A 17093-nucleotide genomic window follows, 5' to 3' on the forward strand; every position below is an offset into this window, starting at 1 on the left:
TGGAATTGTACATAGATGGCAATGATAAGATTGTTCATTTATAAATAAAAATCTTCACTTTGTGATCTGCAAAATCATGAGCATATCTTTTGAATAATTACCCTATCACCTTCATTTCTGCCCAACTCTATGCGACTGGGGTGATGACTGACTTGTCAGACAGAGCAACAGCTTCACCCCCCACAAGGTCTTCATTGAGTCAGTGCCCAATTACAGCAGCAACACAGTTTTTGGCTTGGGGGGTTTATAAAGACACAGCAGGTCACAATGAAGATGTGGACCCAGAGGGAGATAATGATGGCTTTGTGAACTGAATGCAATTGACAGCCAGAAGCAGAAAATTGGCACTCCTATACCATCTGTACAGAGTCTTGTTTTTTTTTTTCTTTTTTTTCCTGAGGAAAAACTGTTGCTCAACAGTGTCGATGTCAAAATCAAGCTGAGGAGACAAAAGGATGCCTTCTGTGTGATGACTGCAGAATGAGTCTAAGTCAAAGCATACATCCTTTCAGCATCTCACTGTCAAGAGAGTCCAGGTGGTCCACACAGTGTTCATCTAGGCCAAATCAATGCTTCATTTACCTCCAATTCCTAGTCTTATAAGAACTGTGTGGAAAAGAACAAAGTGAGCATCCCAAGAGGCATCCCAGGCTAAAATCAGAAGGATCTATGCCTGGGTGAGCTACTCAAAATGTGTGTCTTGGGGTTTGTGGATAAAAAATGGAGGGTTGTGTGAAAATCCCAGGAAAAGTAGACCAACTCTATAATATCCTACTGAAAGGGAACAGAGTTGTTAAAATCCAAGCATATCACCTCCTCAAAACCCAAAGATTTTTAAGTTACAGATTTATTGACCATTTATTGACCTATGATTTTTTTTAAACTTGAGAAACAAAGTCAATCTTCCCAAAATAGGAATTAATGGGGTACCCAAACTCTTAGGATAGATTTATATACTCAGCAGAATCATAACACCAAATAAAATGATTGAATTGGTAGAAAAAGAACACATGCTGAAGTCACAGGGATCAGTGTGGGGAAAATTCCTGTTATATCAAGGGATGAATGAGGAGAGGTTGGGAAAGAATGGGACAGTTTACCAGATAACATTGCAAGGGAATAGGAAAGCCTAGAAAAGTCCATGTTATGTCACAGGTGCCATAGGATTGAGGCAAATGTTTTCACAGGGGCTTTGTGAATTGGGAATACCTTTGATATCATCCAGAAATAAGACTGACAAATTTGGATTATTAAGTGGGAGCTTACTATTTTCCTTCAAAGGGAATTTTAGTTTTATTAGAGAACTTTCAAGAAAAAAAATCTTTAAAAAAAAAGATGTATGAATAAAGGTTTGCAGCTGTTTCCCATGAAAAAATATAGAACAATGTGAGGAAAAAGAGACATGTTTCCAGTACATTTAAATCATACTTTATCAGTCTTTTGCCTACTCCTAAATGTGATATCATAAGGGTTATATCATGTTCATGTAATTTGGGAAATTGATTTATAATCTGATCATTTAAAACTTTTATATTGGATTATTAGAACCCTAGGGGGAAAAAGATGGGTTATGAATTACTCAGTTGTAGTGTTCCTAATTAAAGTAATGATAGTTGTTAAATGACCATATTACTTTTGCAACATAGAAACAGCTTTAGAATTGTAATAAGTGTGTTGAAGAAGATAAATAGAAGAAGGAAGAAAAGAAGGAAAAGAGGAAAAAAGGAAGGGAAGAAGAAAAGAAGCAAAGAAGGGAGGAAGGGAGGGAAGAAGGAAAGGAAGAAAGGAGGGAAGGAGGAAGGAAGAGAGGGAAGGAGAGAGGAAGGAAGGTTAACATATATTAACACTGAGCATATAATAGGACATGAAGAAATGCATAATTCCAATTGAACGATGAAATTAATCCAAAATGGAATAAAGGAAAAAAGAAAATAAGGGCTTCAGTAAGATGATAGAATTAAGGAAAAGAAAGAAAATACTTCTAAAGTTTTGTTCCTTGGTATCATTCAACTTAGTCTTTCATCCATGGTTAATCAGAGACTTCCAGAATAATAGATCAAAACAGACAAAAGATTGAAGATTTACATTATCAACAATGCTTGAAGCTCTATACTTAACAAGGGAATAAGTGCTTCCTGAAGTGTTTTCTTTCTCTTGAATCAGGAGTCCTTTAGAACCAATTTAAGAACTTGAGAAAAAATATAAGCCATTTTAGGAAGGAGAAGAGGCTAGTTTCCCAGCAGGCCACTATCTCAAAAATTATGTTAATTCATCTTCATTTTTCAATAATGTTTTTATCCATAAAAAGGAAGAAAAATAAGAACATTGGTTTATTACGAGGTTCTTCATAAATTGTGTTCCTAAACACTTATCATTTCTCCAAGTAAGGTCTTTTCTTTAATCAAAGGCATTAATAAAATAAAGATAGTTGATGAGTTTCCCACTGAGAAATTTAAGTTTTGTAAATAACTTGCTAAAGATCTGTAATGAAGGCGCAACCTTTTGAGTTTAAGAATAACCTTGGGAATAAAGTATAAACTGAAAAATATTCCAGAAAGTAGATAATTGTTCTTCTCTGTTATATAGATTAGCCTGCATTCCTTTAGCATATGTGCATGTGAATCTGTGTGTGTGTGTATATATATATATGTGTGTATATATATATATATATATATATATATATATATATACATATTTATGTGTGTTTACACATAGCATTTAAAATATCTTCTGTAACATGTTACGTACAAATGGTGTTAAAACTAATCTCAATGACATAATCCTCATACGTTCTGTTCTTTGTTCTCAAAAAATGACAAATGATATCAAGATGTCTTGACTTGCAAGTGAATTGGATTTAAATGAGGCATAATTGTGCAAAGTAATCAATCTCACTTTCTCCTCCAGATGGATCTGGATCCCTTGGCAAAATATAGACTGGATATACTGGAAGACTGGCTTTTTTAAAGTAAGGTCTTTTTCAGGTCCCAGTTTATCTAAGGTAACTCCCATTCAGGGATTAAGGCTAGTTAAGAAATGAGGCGAAAAATGGCCTCTTTCACTCACCCACTCCCACCCCAAAAAAAAAAAAAATCAATCTGGGAGGGGAAGACTTTCAGAGTTTCTGGCTAGAACAGAAACAATTGCTATTTACAATCAGTTGGAATCAAAAAAAAATCACAACTACAAAAAAAAAAAAGGAAAGAAAGGAAAAAAAACTAAAAAATGACCAACTGAAGCTTGAATTGGGATATACTTGATCAATCAGTAAGAGCTAGAGTGATTTAGGTTTAAAGGCATAGTCACATAGCTCCATTTGAATCCCAATGGGGTTCATCAAAGCTCAGTTTTCCAGAACTCTATTTCAAGACTTTTATATTCCTCGTAAACTTCCCCAGGTCTCAGTTTATCTGATGCAACCCCCATCCAACAATTTACAGTTGTTGTTTGCCCTTCATTCTCAAGGAAGACTATGACATCAGGTAGGTAATACGGTGATATGCAAGTGAATTGGATTTAAGTGAGGGGGAGGGAGGGGCTGGCAAGGTTACCTACCTCACTATCCCCTCCAGAACCATCTGGGTCCAGTAGCCAGATATAGATTAGGATGATTGGAGATGGCTCTGGATGAAATGGGAGACCCTGGCCTTTTTAAGCTAAAGTCTTCAACAGGTCTCAGTTTGACTGAGGTCACACCCATTCAGTGATGAATGCTAGGTAGGAACTAAGGCAAAAGAATTTCCTCTTTCACCTATTCAAAAACATGACTTCTAGTGTCTTTTCCAAATCAAAACCAATGATTATATGTATGTGATCTTACCTTCCTTAGTTTCCAATTAAATGTTATTTCATAATTCCATGATTAATAAAATGATGCACTGCCTATTTATTAGCTCTGAAATTCCGCATCTTATCATAATATGTTGTCATTCTCTTCCTCTGCCTTGTATCCCCTAAGTTCTTCATCTTTATTATGACCTTCAATCTCTCCCCACCTGTTCTTTCTCAGACTATCATCTCTGCACTAGCTTCTCTCTCCTTCCTTCACCATGTTGACTCTTTGGTTAACCACTTAAACTTTACACTGTCTTCTTCTTTAGTCTTTTTCCTCTTGTCTTCTTATATTCTAGTCCTACTAAGTCTCATCCTTACTCTTCTTTCATGAACTGCCCCTTCATTTGTTTAATTTGAAGAACTGATGTTTGTCTTAGTATATCTGTTTGTAAAGGACTTGCTGTTTCTTTATTTTCTGAAAAAAACTGTGTGTCTGTCTAAGTCTGTCTGTGTCTGCTTTTGAAAAACTCATTTATCCTACACATAGCTTGTTTTTGTACATATTTTCTTGTCTTCCTTCATTAGACTATGAGTTCCTTGACAGTAGGGACTGTATTTTGCCTTTTTTTATCCCCAGTACTTACCATCAGTGTCTGACACAGGTGGTTAATAAATGTTTATTTACTGACTGCTCATAGTGCTATGTAGCAATGGAGAGGAGAATGACAAAACATACAGAGATAATTTAATACAGATTTGTAGCAAAGTAATCCTTTTATACCTCCTAAATCCATTCACAATCCTATTCACCATAATGGCTTTTAAAAATCTTTTCATATTTCCTCAAATCTCCCTTTACCCCATCTCCCCCTTCCCCTCTCAGCTGAGAAACTTGCCTCAAACTTCACTGAAAAAAATGGGGCCATTTTCTTAAAGCTCCTTTTCCCCCTCCTCTTCAACTCACCTCACTCATCTAGGCACAATGATCTTCCTTTCAAAAGCAATCCATCTCTGGACCCTAAGAATTTTCATTGGCTGTCCAAAATTCTTATTCCTCTTCTCCATCTAGTGGCTTTTTTCAAGTCTCAGCAAAAACTTCACCTTTCCTCTGCGACTATCTCCAACTTCCATATATTTTGTTTCTACATAATTATTTGAAGGTTACCTCCCAAATTAGATTCTGAATTCCTAGAGGTCAGGGGCTGGGTCTGCTTTTCTTTGTATCCCCAGCACTTGTTAGCACAGTGCCTGGCTTCTTATTGTGTTATTTTGTTGATTTGACTTAGGTCTTTTGGAAAATTTGTTCCAGATATCCAGAAATTATTGTTTTTAATTAAGAATAAATCTAACCTAGAATTAAAAATAGCAGATTTCCAAAGTTGGAATGTATTTCAAGAGTTTTCTAATCCAAGTCTTATCCAAAAAAACAAAAACAAAAACAAAACAAAACAACAAATCCCACATGATAACATATAATGCAAAAGATCATCTAATCTATCTTTGAGATCTCCAATGAAGAACAACCATTATCTCCTGAAACAGCAATGAAATTGCTATTATTTCCTTAGATATCAAGGTTAGATTTAGCTCTTTACAAGCTCCATCCTTTGCTTCTTTTTCTGCCCTCTAAGAAAAAAAAGAGTAAGTTCAATCAGTCTTTTACATGACAACCTTCCAAATACTTGAATATAATTATCAAGTCCCTCCAGCCCTTCTTTCATCCTGAGTTTTCTCTTCTCTACCTAAGCTTCCTATGCCCATTTCCCAATGGATACATAGTCAAAAGTTTTGAGTAGTAGTTTTCAGAGGAAGAAATCAAGGCTAGCAATAGTCTCATGAAAAAATATGCCTCGAACCCCATCTAAATATTAGAAAAATGCAAATTACAACAACTCTAGTACATCACCTTACACACATTAAATTAGCTAAGGTGATAAAAAAAGAAAATGGAAAATATTGGAGAGAATTTGGGGCAACCAGTACACTGATGTACTGTTGATTCAACTGTGAAATAGTCTACCCATCCTGGAAAGCAATTTGGAACTATGACCAAAAAACTATTAAATGGCACATATCCTTTGACCCAGGGGTAGCACTATTAGGTCTGCCTCAAAGAGAACAAAGAAAGAGGAAAAAGATTCATATACACAAAAATATTTATAGCAGTTTTTGTGGTGTTAAAGACATGGAAACTGAGGGAGATACCCCATCAATTAGGGAATGTTGAACAAGATATAACATATGATTGTGATGGAATAAAAATTACAATTAGGATGATATCAGAAAAAAACATGAGAAGATATAAATGAACTGATGTAAAGTGAAGTGAAGAGAATGAGGAGAAAGTTGTACACAATAATAGCAATATTATAAAGATAATCAACTGTGAAAGAATTAGTAATTTTGATCAATTCAATGATCCACCATACTGCCAAAGGACTCATGGCAAAACATGCCATCCATATTCAGAGAGAACTGATGGGCCCAGAGCAAATTGAAATCTATTTTTTCTCTTTATTTTTTTAACATGGCTAATGTGGACACTTGATTTGCACAATTATACATATCTGTAATGTTTTTCTTTTTGGTTTTTTTTTTTGCTTTTGCTTTTCTTGCCCTCTAAAAGGGTAGAAAAGGGAGAAGAAGGAAATAATTTGAAAAGAAATTTTAAAAAAACTAGAAAAAAAGACAACAGAAAAAATCCTACTTCTTTCAACATGCCTTCATATGATAGAAATTCACCTAATTTCCCTACTCTGAATATTTTCTTGCTTATCAGTGTTATTCAGACTTACAGCCAGAACTCATCATAGTACTCCAGACATTATCTCATCAGTGAAGAGTACAAGTAGATTATCACCTTCTTATTCCAGGAAGCTATGTTTCACTTAATGCAGCCCAAGACCAAATTAGATTTTTGTTGGCTGATATATCACACATGTGATGACACATAGTGACTTTGCAATCCACTTAAATCCCTATATCTTATTCTTCTTTTTTCCCTTGAGGCAATTAGGGTTAATTGACTTGCCCATGGTCACATAGCCAGAAAGTGTTAAGTGTCTGAGTTCGGATTAGAACTTGGGTCCTCCTGACTTCAGGGCTGGTGCTCTATCCACTGGACCACCTAGCTGCGCCTCCACACACACACACACACACACACACATCTTTCAGACAAACCATGCTAACCATAGTTCCTTTATCTTGTACTCATGGAATTAATTTAAAAAAAAACTCAAATGAAATTGTCTACTTATCCTTATTAATAGCTAGCATTTATAAAGAGCCTTAAGCAAAGCATTTTCCATATGTTTTCTCATTTGATATTCACACCAACCCCATAAAGTAAGTACTTCTTTATCTCCACTTTACAGATGAGGAAACTGAGAATAAGAGAGGTCACCGAATGAGACTTGCCTATAGTTGCACAGCTAACAAGTGTCTGAAGGAGGATGGGGATTTAGTTCTTCCTAACTCCAATCCCAATTCAGTCTATGCACAGTGAAATTCATTTGAGTCAGCCCAATACTCTAGCATGCCAGATCTTTTATGATTATTACTTTGTCATCCAATATGGTATCAGTCCCCTCCTACATTTATGTCACCTTCATTTTACACTATTACCTTTATCCAGGAATAAATATAGACTATGTTTTACCACATTTACCAACCTCCCAGTTAAAAAGTTACAACCCCATCCCTATTACCACTTCTCTAGTTGGTTACTTGAATTCATGTGAAAAGGTCACCCTTTCTTTTTTTCTCTACCACTTAAAAAAGACACTCCTACAAGAAGAAAATTCAACACTTCAGTTCTGTTATCTTTATCATATTTTCCTTACCATTCTTTAAGGTAGTATTTTGATATCATCCATTACTATCTGATGTGATGGTCAAAAAAGTGGTTGCCTCTTTCAAAATGTCTTACCTCCACAAATGCTTAATGTTGTCTTGTTAATTGTACTGTGTACAGGGCTTTCCATGTAGCTTTTTCTATCTTATCTTTTTTGATTTTCTCTGTCTCTCTTATCTCTTTGTCTCTCCCTTTCTCTGTTTTCTCTGTCAGTATCTCTCTCTGAATCTCTATTAGCTCTGTCTCAGTATCAGTTTCTGTGTTTCTGCCTGGCCCTGTTTCTATGTTTGTCTGTCTCTCTTTCTGTGTATATACAACTGTGTGTATTTTTTTACATATATATATATATATATATATATTGTATTTAACTTTTATTTTAACATAAGCTATGATAAAATTAAAAAAAATAAATGTCATTGATTGGGTTGCCATATTAAATAATTTTACAGTGATAGAGATATCAAAAGAGATTTGACAAATTGATTTATAATAGCATATTAAAGGGAATAGGAGGAGGGATTAAATCTGCTTTTTACATCTGGAGGGTCCTTTCCTCAAATCAGGGCTGGGCTTATAATATATATTGGTTAGAATGCTCCTCAGTTATCTTTAAGGTTACATCTATGGCAGAATTTCAAGTTGCAAGGAACCTCAGATATCTTCTTGTCCACTCATACTTTACTAAGAATTCTCTTAGTTTCTTTTTTTTATCATCCATTCATAAGGAACTTATTATTTCTTGGGATAAATCATTTCACTTTCAAACAGCTCTAAGTGTTAGAATACTGGGGGGGGGGGGGGAAGTTTCCTTATATATACTGAAATCTGTTTTTCTACTACTTCCAATAATTGTTCTCAGTTCAGCTTTTGTGAGATATCTAACTACTGAGTTACTGTTCCAGATTTACTATGTGTTGTTAGCTTCCTTCGTGCTTTAGAAAATGAGAAGGCCAAAGATACATGTGTCTTGTCCAACTTAGGACCAAATGTAGACCATGTCACCATCAATGGTTCATCACAGCTTGCATAGTATCTTGCACATAGTTTGCACTCAGAAAATGTGTTGAATTGAATGTGTGTTTCTCAAAAACTATTCTGTAGACCATTAGTAAAGGAAGGGATGCTGATTTTTTGCATCATTATTTTCTACAGCTTTCAATCTGATAATGAAATTTTTAAAGTGTAAGTTGGATCATATTGCTCTCCTATTCAAGAAGCTTCAAGGCGTCCAGATCCTGCTTCTAAGATCAAATATACTCACTTTTAAAAACCTATTACAATCTAGCTTGAGCATACCTTTCCAGACTTATTCACAACTCTCTCTGTATTCTAAACAAAGGAGACTGTAGCCCATGGATGCCCTATGCCTGAAAAGTTTTACTCACACATCTCTTTTTTATAGAAACATCTAAGTGACTCATTGGCTAGAGTACTAGTTCTGGAGTTAGGGAAGTCATGAGTTCAAATCCAACCTCTGATGCTTCCTAGCTGTGGGACTCTGGGCAAATCCCTTAACCTTGAGGTCTACCTCAGTTTTCCCATCTGTAAGGTAGGAACAATAAGAGTACTCATTTTCCAGAGTTGTGAGGACTTTGCAAATTTTAATGTGCTATATAAATAGCTATTATTGCTATAAATAATAATACCTAGCTTCCTCCAAAGGTCAGCTCCCATGACACCACCTACAGAGAACTTATTCTGACAGCTCTAGATGCTAGTACTCTTTTCTTGGAAAGTTACCTTGTATGATATGGTATTTAATTTTTTTGTAGCCTTATTGTCCCTTTAATCCTTCACCCAATAAGATGTAATGCCTTTAAAGTCAGAGTCTGATTAATTTTAATTTCATCTTTGTTTCATACTTGTTGTATTGAATAAGTTGTTGAAATAGTGGCCAGAAGAAGGACTTTGGATTCAGAAAAAACTAGATCCAAATCCATCCTCTAATATATACATGATATATGACCATAGGCAAGTCATATGATAACTAATTGCCTAAGGCAACTCTCTAAAACTATAAATCTCATAAGAGCAGCCAATATGCACCAGTGGCTGATAATAAAAATCAAAGCATAGATTTTTAAAAAGAGAAAGAGAAGTATTAAATATCAATGGGTATAAAAGCATTAACAAAAACCTAATGCATGATGCTTAATTTTTAAACTTTTAAATATTGTGTCAATAAAATCTTTGTTGTTCTTCCTATCAATTTTGATAGTGTGCAGAATATGGTGTGAAATTGTACTACTGGAGTGACAAGAGAAAAAAATTGTTCTACAAGGTCTTTCATTCTTTTTGTATGATCAACAGAAAAAAAAAAAAAGGTGTTTTTCTTTTTTTTAGAAACTTTCACTTGCCTAAAGTTCACTGAAGCTTTCATTATTTCCTTCCTATACTTCCTCATAGATTTTATCCAAAAAAAACTTAGATATAATATTTATTATACACTTTGGTAAGACACCAAAACAAAGTTCTTGAATTTACTTCTCTGGAGATACTTCAGTGAAGTATCTTAAGGAACATTTATCTGTTGCATAGATTGAGTTCAATGACATCTTGAATCAAGAAGACAGACTAAATGAGTTTAGGTTTTTTTTCAACATGGTAATTATGTCATAATACAATAAAACCATATCAGTTGTTTTCTATAGTCACAGACAAGAACTAAAAGCGACCTAATTATCTAATATAACTTCTCATTTTCTATAATCTTGTTTGTTTTTTAAAAAAAAAAAAAGAAAGTCTTGGTCAATAATATAGAATCTTAAATTTCAAGACAGAGTGATAAAATTGTGGATATTAGAAAATAGTGACCAATTAATAGAGAATGGTTGCTACTATCTCCCCCTTAGATATTTTCATAGAAAGCTTCTAATACAATGTGACAATGAATAAATTGCATTTTGGAGAGTAGTTCATTGACAATTAGAGAAATGATCATTGTCTTTCATATCCCTGAAACTTTTTAGAATGTGAGAGAATATTATTTACTTAAAATGAAAAAATAAGTAAAAGCTATTGTTTCTTCTAGAAGCTTATTTCAATGTTAGTGGCAGACATCAGTAAAAAACCTCATATGAACCACTCAAATGCTATAAGCAAAGGACCAAATCCAATTTACCTTCCACTCCGTCCCTGAAAGTTCAAAAATGAATTTATTTTTTCTTTTTCCTCTGTCCTTGGAAAGCGATTCCTTTGTCAGTGATGAGTTCTTTTCTATCCTCTCCAAAAGCCTCACATTGGTGTCTACAAAACCATTCTTGCAGTATACAGATTGGGGAATGCCTTTCTTTCTGCATTCTTGAACGAAATTCCATTCTTCTTTTATCCTAGAATAGTACAACAAAAAAGCGGTTATAATAATAGTTAATGTTTATAAAAAGCATTTTAACATTTTCAAAGCCCTTTACATCAATTAGCTCATTCAGTCCTCAAAATAACTCTGTAAGTTAAGTGCTACAACTATCTTCACTTAAAGAAGAAAAAACTGAGGCTAAGACATCAAGTACAAACTCAAGGTTACACAGCTGTTAAAGGGGAAGGGAAGAATCACTTATTAATGACTTACTCTGTCAGGTTCTTCTCTAAATGCTTTACAAATATTATCTTATTTGATCCTCACAACTACCCTGAGAAGTATATGCTATTACTAGCCACATTTTACAGTTGAGAAAACTGAAGCAGATAGAGATTAAGTGACTTGCCTAGGATCACATAAATAGTAATAAATGAGGTTGTATTTGAACTCAGATCTTCCTGACTCCATGTCTGGCAAACCATCTGTTACATCACAATATTTTAAGCTGTAGTTTCACAGATACATTTTAAGCCTCTGATGTATAGGAACAGTCAGCTCTCATTTATACAGAAAATTATTGAATTTCTGGATTATTTGGATCCTTTGTTTTTTTTTATTTATTTAGCATTTATTTTTTGTTCTTCTTATTGTTGGTATTTGTTTTTGTTTTACTTTTTACTTTTTCTTCCTGTTTTACTAGTGTCTCCACAAGGGGTGAGATAAAGGATAAAAATATTAAATGCAATCTCAACTAAACTGAATCTTCTTGGTAACATGTCCAGACTATACAAATGGAGCCTAAACCTTGTGAGAAGATCTAGCTGAAATAAGAGAGATGGAGGAACCTAAAATTTTCAATTTTGAATTGACCTTTCTATCCCAATTATCTGTAATTGAATTACATTGTGATGTTTGTTTTCAAGTGATTATTCACAGAATTCTCAAATATTAAAGACTGAAGGACCTGTGTAAATAGTATTAGACTAACCATTTCTATTATGGAATGGAGGCCCAGATGGAAACTGGGCCCAGAGAGTTGACACAATATTCTTAAGGTTGTATAGAAGATTACTGACAGAGTACAATTAGGACATAGGCCTCTAGCCCAGCATTCTTTCCATTGTTATAGGGCTTAGGAGGAAAATAAATGAATATATTAGGATAGAGTATTTCTGACTTAGAAACTCTTAAGTCACAAAAAAAAAAAACCCTTTACATGAGTCTTCCTTGGTAGTCAAGAATTATCCTGATTTTCTCTCCCCAAATCCAATATTGCTGGGTTTTATATTGTTTATTGCTCTTCACTTTGCCCCATTGGCCCTGATTCTCTTTGAAAATGAAGTCCAACAAAAACACCTTCTGGCATCTTCAAGTTCATAAACATACCTTATTCTGAGTCTTCTATTCTATCCCATTCTATGCCATCTCCTCCCCATCAATGCTTGCTGTGAGTCCTTTATCATACCCCAACTTCCTCACATGTTCCTATGTCCTGATGCATTTTATATGTCTATTGAAATGAATAGAAAAGGAGAAAAGTTCTTATTGCCAGATAAAGAAGAAATTCCATCTCTCTATTTGGTTAGAATAAGAAATGGGGGAAGAGGGGGGCAATAATCTCTTTATAAGTGGATAAGGAAAGAGGAGACTCCTCTAGAAACTTCCTAAATAGTCTTCTAGCTATCATTGTTTTAGGATTGTGATGAGATGAGATTGCCATAAAAACAATAGAAGTTTTCAATATAATTTAGTACACTTCAGGCGTACCATAAGCTAAATAGATTTCTGTGCTTAGCCGAGAACCTAACCACCATAAATAACGTTGTAGCTATAGGAAATGCACTCCTAAAACACCAATTTATAAGAGTATATGGAGAAAATTGGCAATTGTGAAAACATCAACAAAATTCATTCAACAGGTCTATTTTGAAGTTTTATTCTTGTAGACAAACTGTTTAAAGTATAAATTTGAAGTTAAATCAAACTCTGAGACACATCTTATTACACTTGACATACTACTCTTCAATATCTCTTTCATGCTATTCTTTCTGACACTTTTCATGTGTTTATATGTTACCCTTGGTACCGTTTTCTTTCAAAGAGAAATTCATATTGTGAATTAAGTTTTGCTAGGCTGAAATGAAGTTATTTGGCTTCCACAATCCACAGATGGCAGAGGTATTGTGTTTTTTGTAAAAAAAAAATGATTTAATAAACATTATTCCCCCAATTTAAAATAGAGATGAGAAAAGGAGAACCAGGAAGAGGACAGGACAGAACTGGGCAAAACAGAAGAAGGAAGGAAGGAAGGAAGGAAGGAAGGAAGGAAGGAAGGAAGGAAGGAAGGAAGGAAGGAAGGAAGGAAGGAAGGAAGGAAGGAAGGAAGATTCTTTATCAGAATCCCCTGTCCTTTATGTTTGCAGGCATAAAATCCCCAAGATGATCTTAATCAGGAAATTATGATGGCTGTTTAACCAGGTGTCAGTAAGGTCTCTGACAGACAGCTTGCCTTTAATGAGCAAAATCATAAGTATTATTTAAAAATGAAAGGACTAAGCCTTTGGGAACTGTTTGCAGTCTTTTTTTGTCCTCAGGAACTTGACAAGGAATCTCCACTTAGATGGGAACTGTCATTATAGCCAAATCATTGAGAACTAAAGACAGAAACCATGTCTTTATGTTTGTCTCCAATACTTGGCAAAGCTCTACAAATAGTATTAAGCACTCAAGCAAACATTTATTGATTTTACTTGATTTAATCTCATTATGAATATGCTGAACAATTTGTATTTTAAATGGTAAAGCCTAACCTCTTCATTTATTTCTTCAAGGCATTCAATAAATTGTACCAAATGTACATATGCTGTAAAATACTATACCAGGAACCTTAGTCCTCCCTTAGCATGGGTCATTCCAGCTTTAAAAGGGCACTTAAGACAAATTCTTATCTAGGTCCAGAACTATATGCCTACTGTGAATTAGGAAGTCAATATTATCCTAGAATTAAGATGCAAATTGGTAGTCCAGGAGTAACTAAATACAAAGAAGTAGTAATGGTACCTATCCAGATAGGCTTGGAGTGGGAAGTTGGGGAACTTGACTAAGACAATCTGTAAGCATATTTGGTTAGAATGGTAGTAGAGTAAAGGAGCCAGTGTTGGGCAAGGTTTGTTGTCAGGGGAGCAGTGCATTGTATGCAGTAGGAACAAATAAGTTTGGATTTTATGGGATGATTATAAATATTTTTTGGAGTTAGCACTAGTACTATTTTAAAAAGGAACATTCTTTGAGGCTTTGAAGCAAGTAGGAAAGCTAGTCTCAAACCCTAGGACTATGACAGGGTAGTTGACTGTGGGTATTGATGTGATTGGCGTGGGTACAAATATGGTAGCCATCAGATGGTTTTTATCTCATTCATTCCCATCCCACTCATTTTCAATGCAGTGGGAGTCATGTGCACCTGTTCACAGTATGATTTCTCACTGGCTTTTGATTCCCTTTTTTTTTTTATCTGCTGGGTCCTCTAGATTTATGCTTACTTTATACTCATCACAATTGCCAACTACTGAATGATACAGAAGGGAGAATAAATGAGGAAAATTGGAAAATAAGGTTCCCAAGGAGGAAAATAGACATCTAGGAGTTTAAGATCTATCTTTTTTTTCTGGAGTATATGTAGATAAGTCAATGTTTTTGAAGTGCTTAAAGAGATAGATTTATTCATAGATGTAGTGTGTATATATGTGTACTATAGCTGTGAATATATATGTGTGTGTGTATATGTGTACATACATATAAATAGTGCATTTTTTGAATTGTAATAAACATTTCATAGAGTGAATCTTTAATTGAGGAAAGTTATTTTAGACTAGATTTAGATATAGACTATAGACTATAGTCTACTAGTCTATACTAGTCTATACTAGTCTATACTAGTCTATACTAGTAGTACTAGTAGTATACTAGTAGTATACTAGTAGTATAGACCAGTAGTATAGACTAGTATAGACTATAGACTAGTTTTATATAGACTATAGACTAGATTTAGATATAGACTAGATTTTTGTTGCAGTGAGTGTTTTGCATAAAACGTAGTAATCAAAAGATAACTTGAGATCAATTCCCTTAAACATAATCATCAACCAATGTTAAGTTCTCTCACTGATGGCACAATTTGGGGCTTCATTTTTAAAATGTGTTTATTCTTATGTGTCTATAAGTTTATTTGTTTTTAAGTCAACAGATGTGGAAAGTCACTGATCAATCACATAGCTAAATGATGTGTGCTACTGTTTGGATAAAATGATGAGGGAGGGCAATACAAAATAGTTGGGCCAGTATTAGTGACTTTTGCCCATAATCCTACTGAGGTGGCTGAAACTGGTGGACCACTTGCTCTTGAGAGTTGAGTAACAGTAGAACTAAAGTCAGTAAGTATTCACACTAAATCTAGAACTAATATGGTGAGCTATCAGGCCAGAAAAAGGGGAGAACCAATAAGAAGTGAAGCAGATCCAGTGATTTGGAAACAGAGAAAGTCAAAATATCCTTTTGTAATGAGCAGATTTTGCTTATGAATAGCACAATAGAACAACAACAAATCTAGAGAGAGACATTAAAAACTTTTGTCTATGCTAGTGTTAGATTTTTGGTTAAAGGTTTAGAATCTAAGAAGTGAATTATTGTTCATTTTTATGGCCTCTCTAGTTTCTCAAGTCAGAGAGAATACATCCTTTGGAGTTTTCCTGTGCATTACAAGTCAGAAGCAGTTTGAGAAGCTACCTAGATGGTGCGGTAAAAAGTTGTCATTAATTCCTTGATATAATGTGACTTGAAAAGAAACTATTTTCATAGAAGGGAAATAACAAGGGAGTTCAATAAAAAGAAATTCAAGCCCTAAGAGAGTAAATCAACCCCAAAAAACGTGTAGGTGGAAAAGTTATCGATAACTCTATGTACCTACTAATCGGCTAGCATGTAACGATAGAAGACCCAACCCTACCCCTAATTCTATGCCTTTGTTTGTTATAAATAACATTGTATGAAAATATTAACCAGCAGGTCAAACAACATTTAAAGTACCAGTTTCAACTCTGGAGAAATAGATATAGACATACAGACATACCAAGAAAGAGAGACAGAGAGAGACAGAAATAGAGAGACAGAGAGAATATGTATATTATTTATACATATATATATACATACATATATGAAGAAAAATATTGACAAATTAAAGTTCATCTTCAAAATCAGACCCATAATTTTTGAGAGATCTGGTAATCATTTCACATGAATTTTAATGAAAGAATCATGTTTATTTAGGTAAAAGAAGAAAAGACTGACAGAATAGGATGGTTTCCTTCAAATATGTGAAAAGAAAAATAAATAAGGTGAAGACATGTCCTTTAAATTTATCTCAATTAAATGTTCTTTTTTTGTTTGAACTCACAAATTATAGTGTGGTAGGATTATTTTGAATCTTGTTTCTGCCATCCAACGTCTCCTTTGCCAACAAGATAAAAATATAATTAGGAAATATTTAACAAAATAAATAAAAATATAATATGACACAGATAATGTTAATATTTGGTTTTCAAGGTGAATATGGTTCCCTCTGAGATTTTTATATATAGTTTAGTAGTCATCATTTCTATTTAAGTTTGCTACCATTTGCTCTAAGCCTTTGTCATGAGTATATGTTCTATTTAAACTCTCTTTGTTGAGATCCCCTGAACTTCCATTGAGTTCCATTATCATTTCTAAGTACATGATCTGCATGTGTGAATGTAGAACCCTTTTGGGTGCAAGGGAACGTCAGAACAAAAATTCTCATGGTTTTTGTCTCCTTAATCTTCAACAAGTTAACTCTACCATGGACTGAAGTAAGCAGATTATGATTTACAGGCAAGACATCCTAGACTTGGGGAAATATAGCCAGAATTCACATTTTTGGAGCTAATGTTCAGTAGGGGGATGCCAAAGAAGAAGTTCTGAGAAAAACAGTTGTTGCAACCTAGAAAATAGAGTTACTAATATTTAAATAGCACATTAAGATTGCAAAGAATATTTGATTGATTAATACATTGCTTTTAAAAACTAATCCATCAATTTACTATTATACCAGCAAGGTGATATTATACTTCTTCCTTCATAGCCCATATAATATAT

The 17093-nt window shown here is 34.1% G+C and overlaps 1 protein-coding gene across 2 annotated transcripts in view; it reads right to left on the bottom strand.

Moving 5' to 3' along the window:
• Nucleotides 1–17093, bottom strand: part of LRRC2 (leucine rich repeat containing 2) — a 182406-nt gene that overhangs the window by 101627 nt on the left and 63686 nt on the right. For both annotated transcript variants that reach the window (XM_031937676.1, XM_031937683.1), the window contains one exon: nt 10749–10956. In XM_031937676.1, the coding sequence (XP_031793536.1) occupies nt 10749–10956 (208 nt within the window). The remainder of the gene's footprint in view (nt 1–10748; nt 10957–17093) is intronic.

This window comes from Sarcophilus harrisii, chromosome 1, assembly GCF_902635505.1.
Source record: "Sarcophilus harrisii chromosome 1, mSarHar1.11, whole genome shotgun sequence".
Lineage (NCBI taxonomy): Eukaryota > Metazoa > Chordata > Mammalia > Dasyuromorphia > Dasyuridae > Sarcophilus > Sarcophilus harrisii.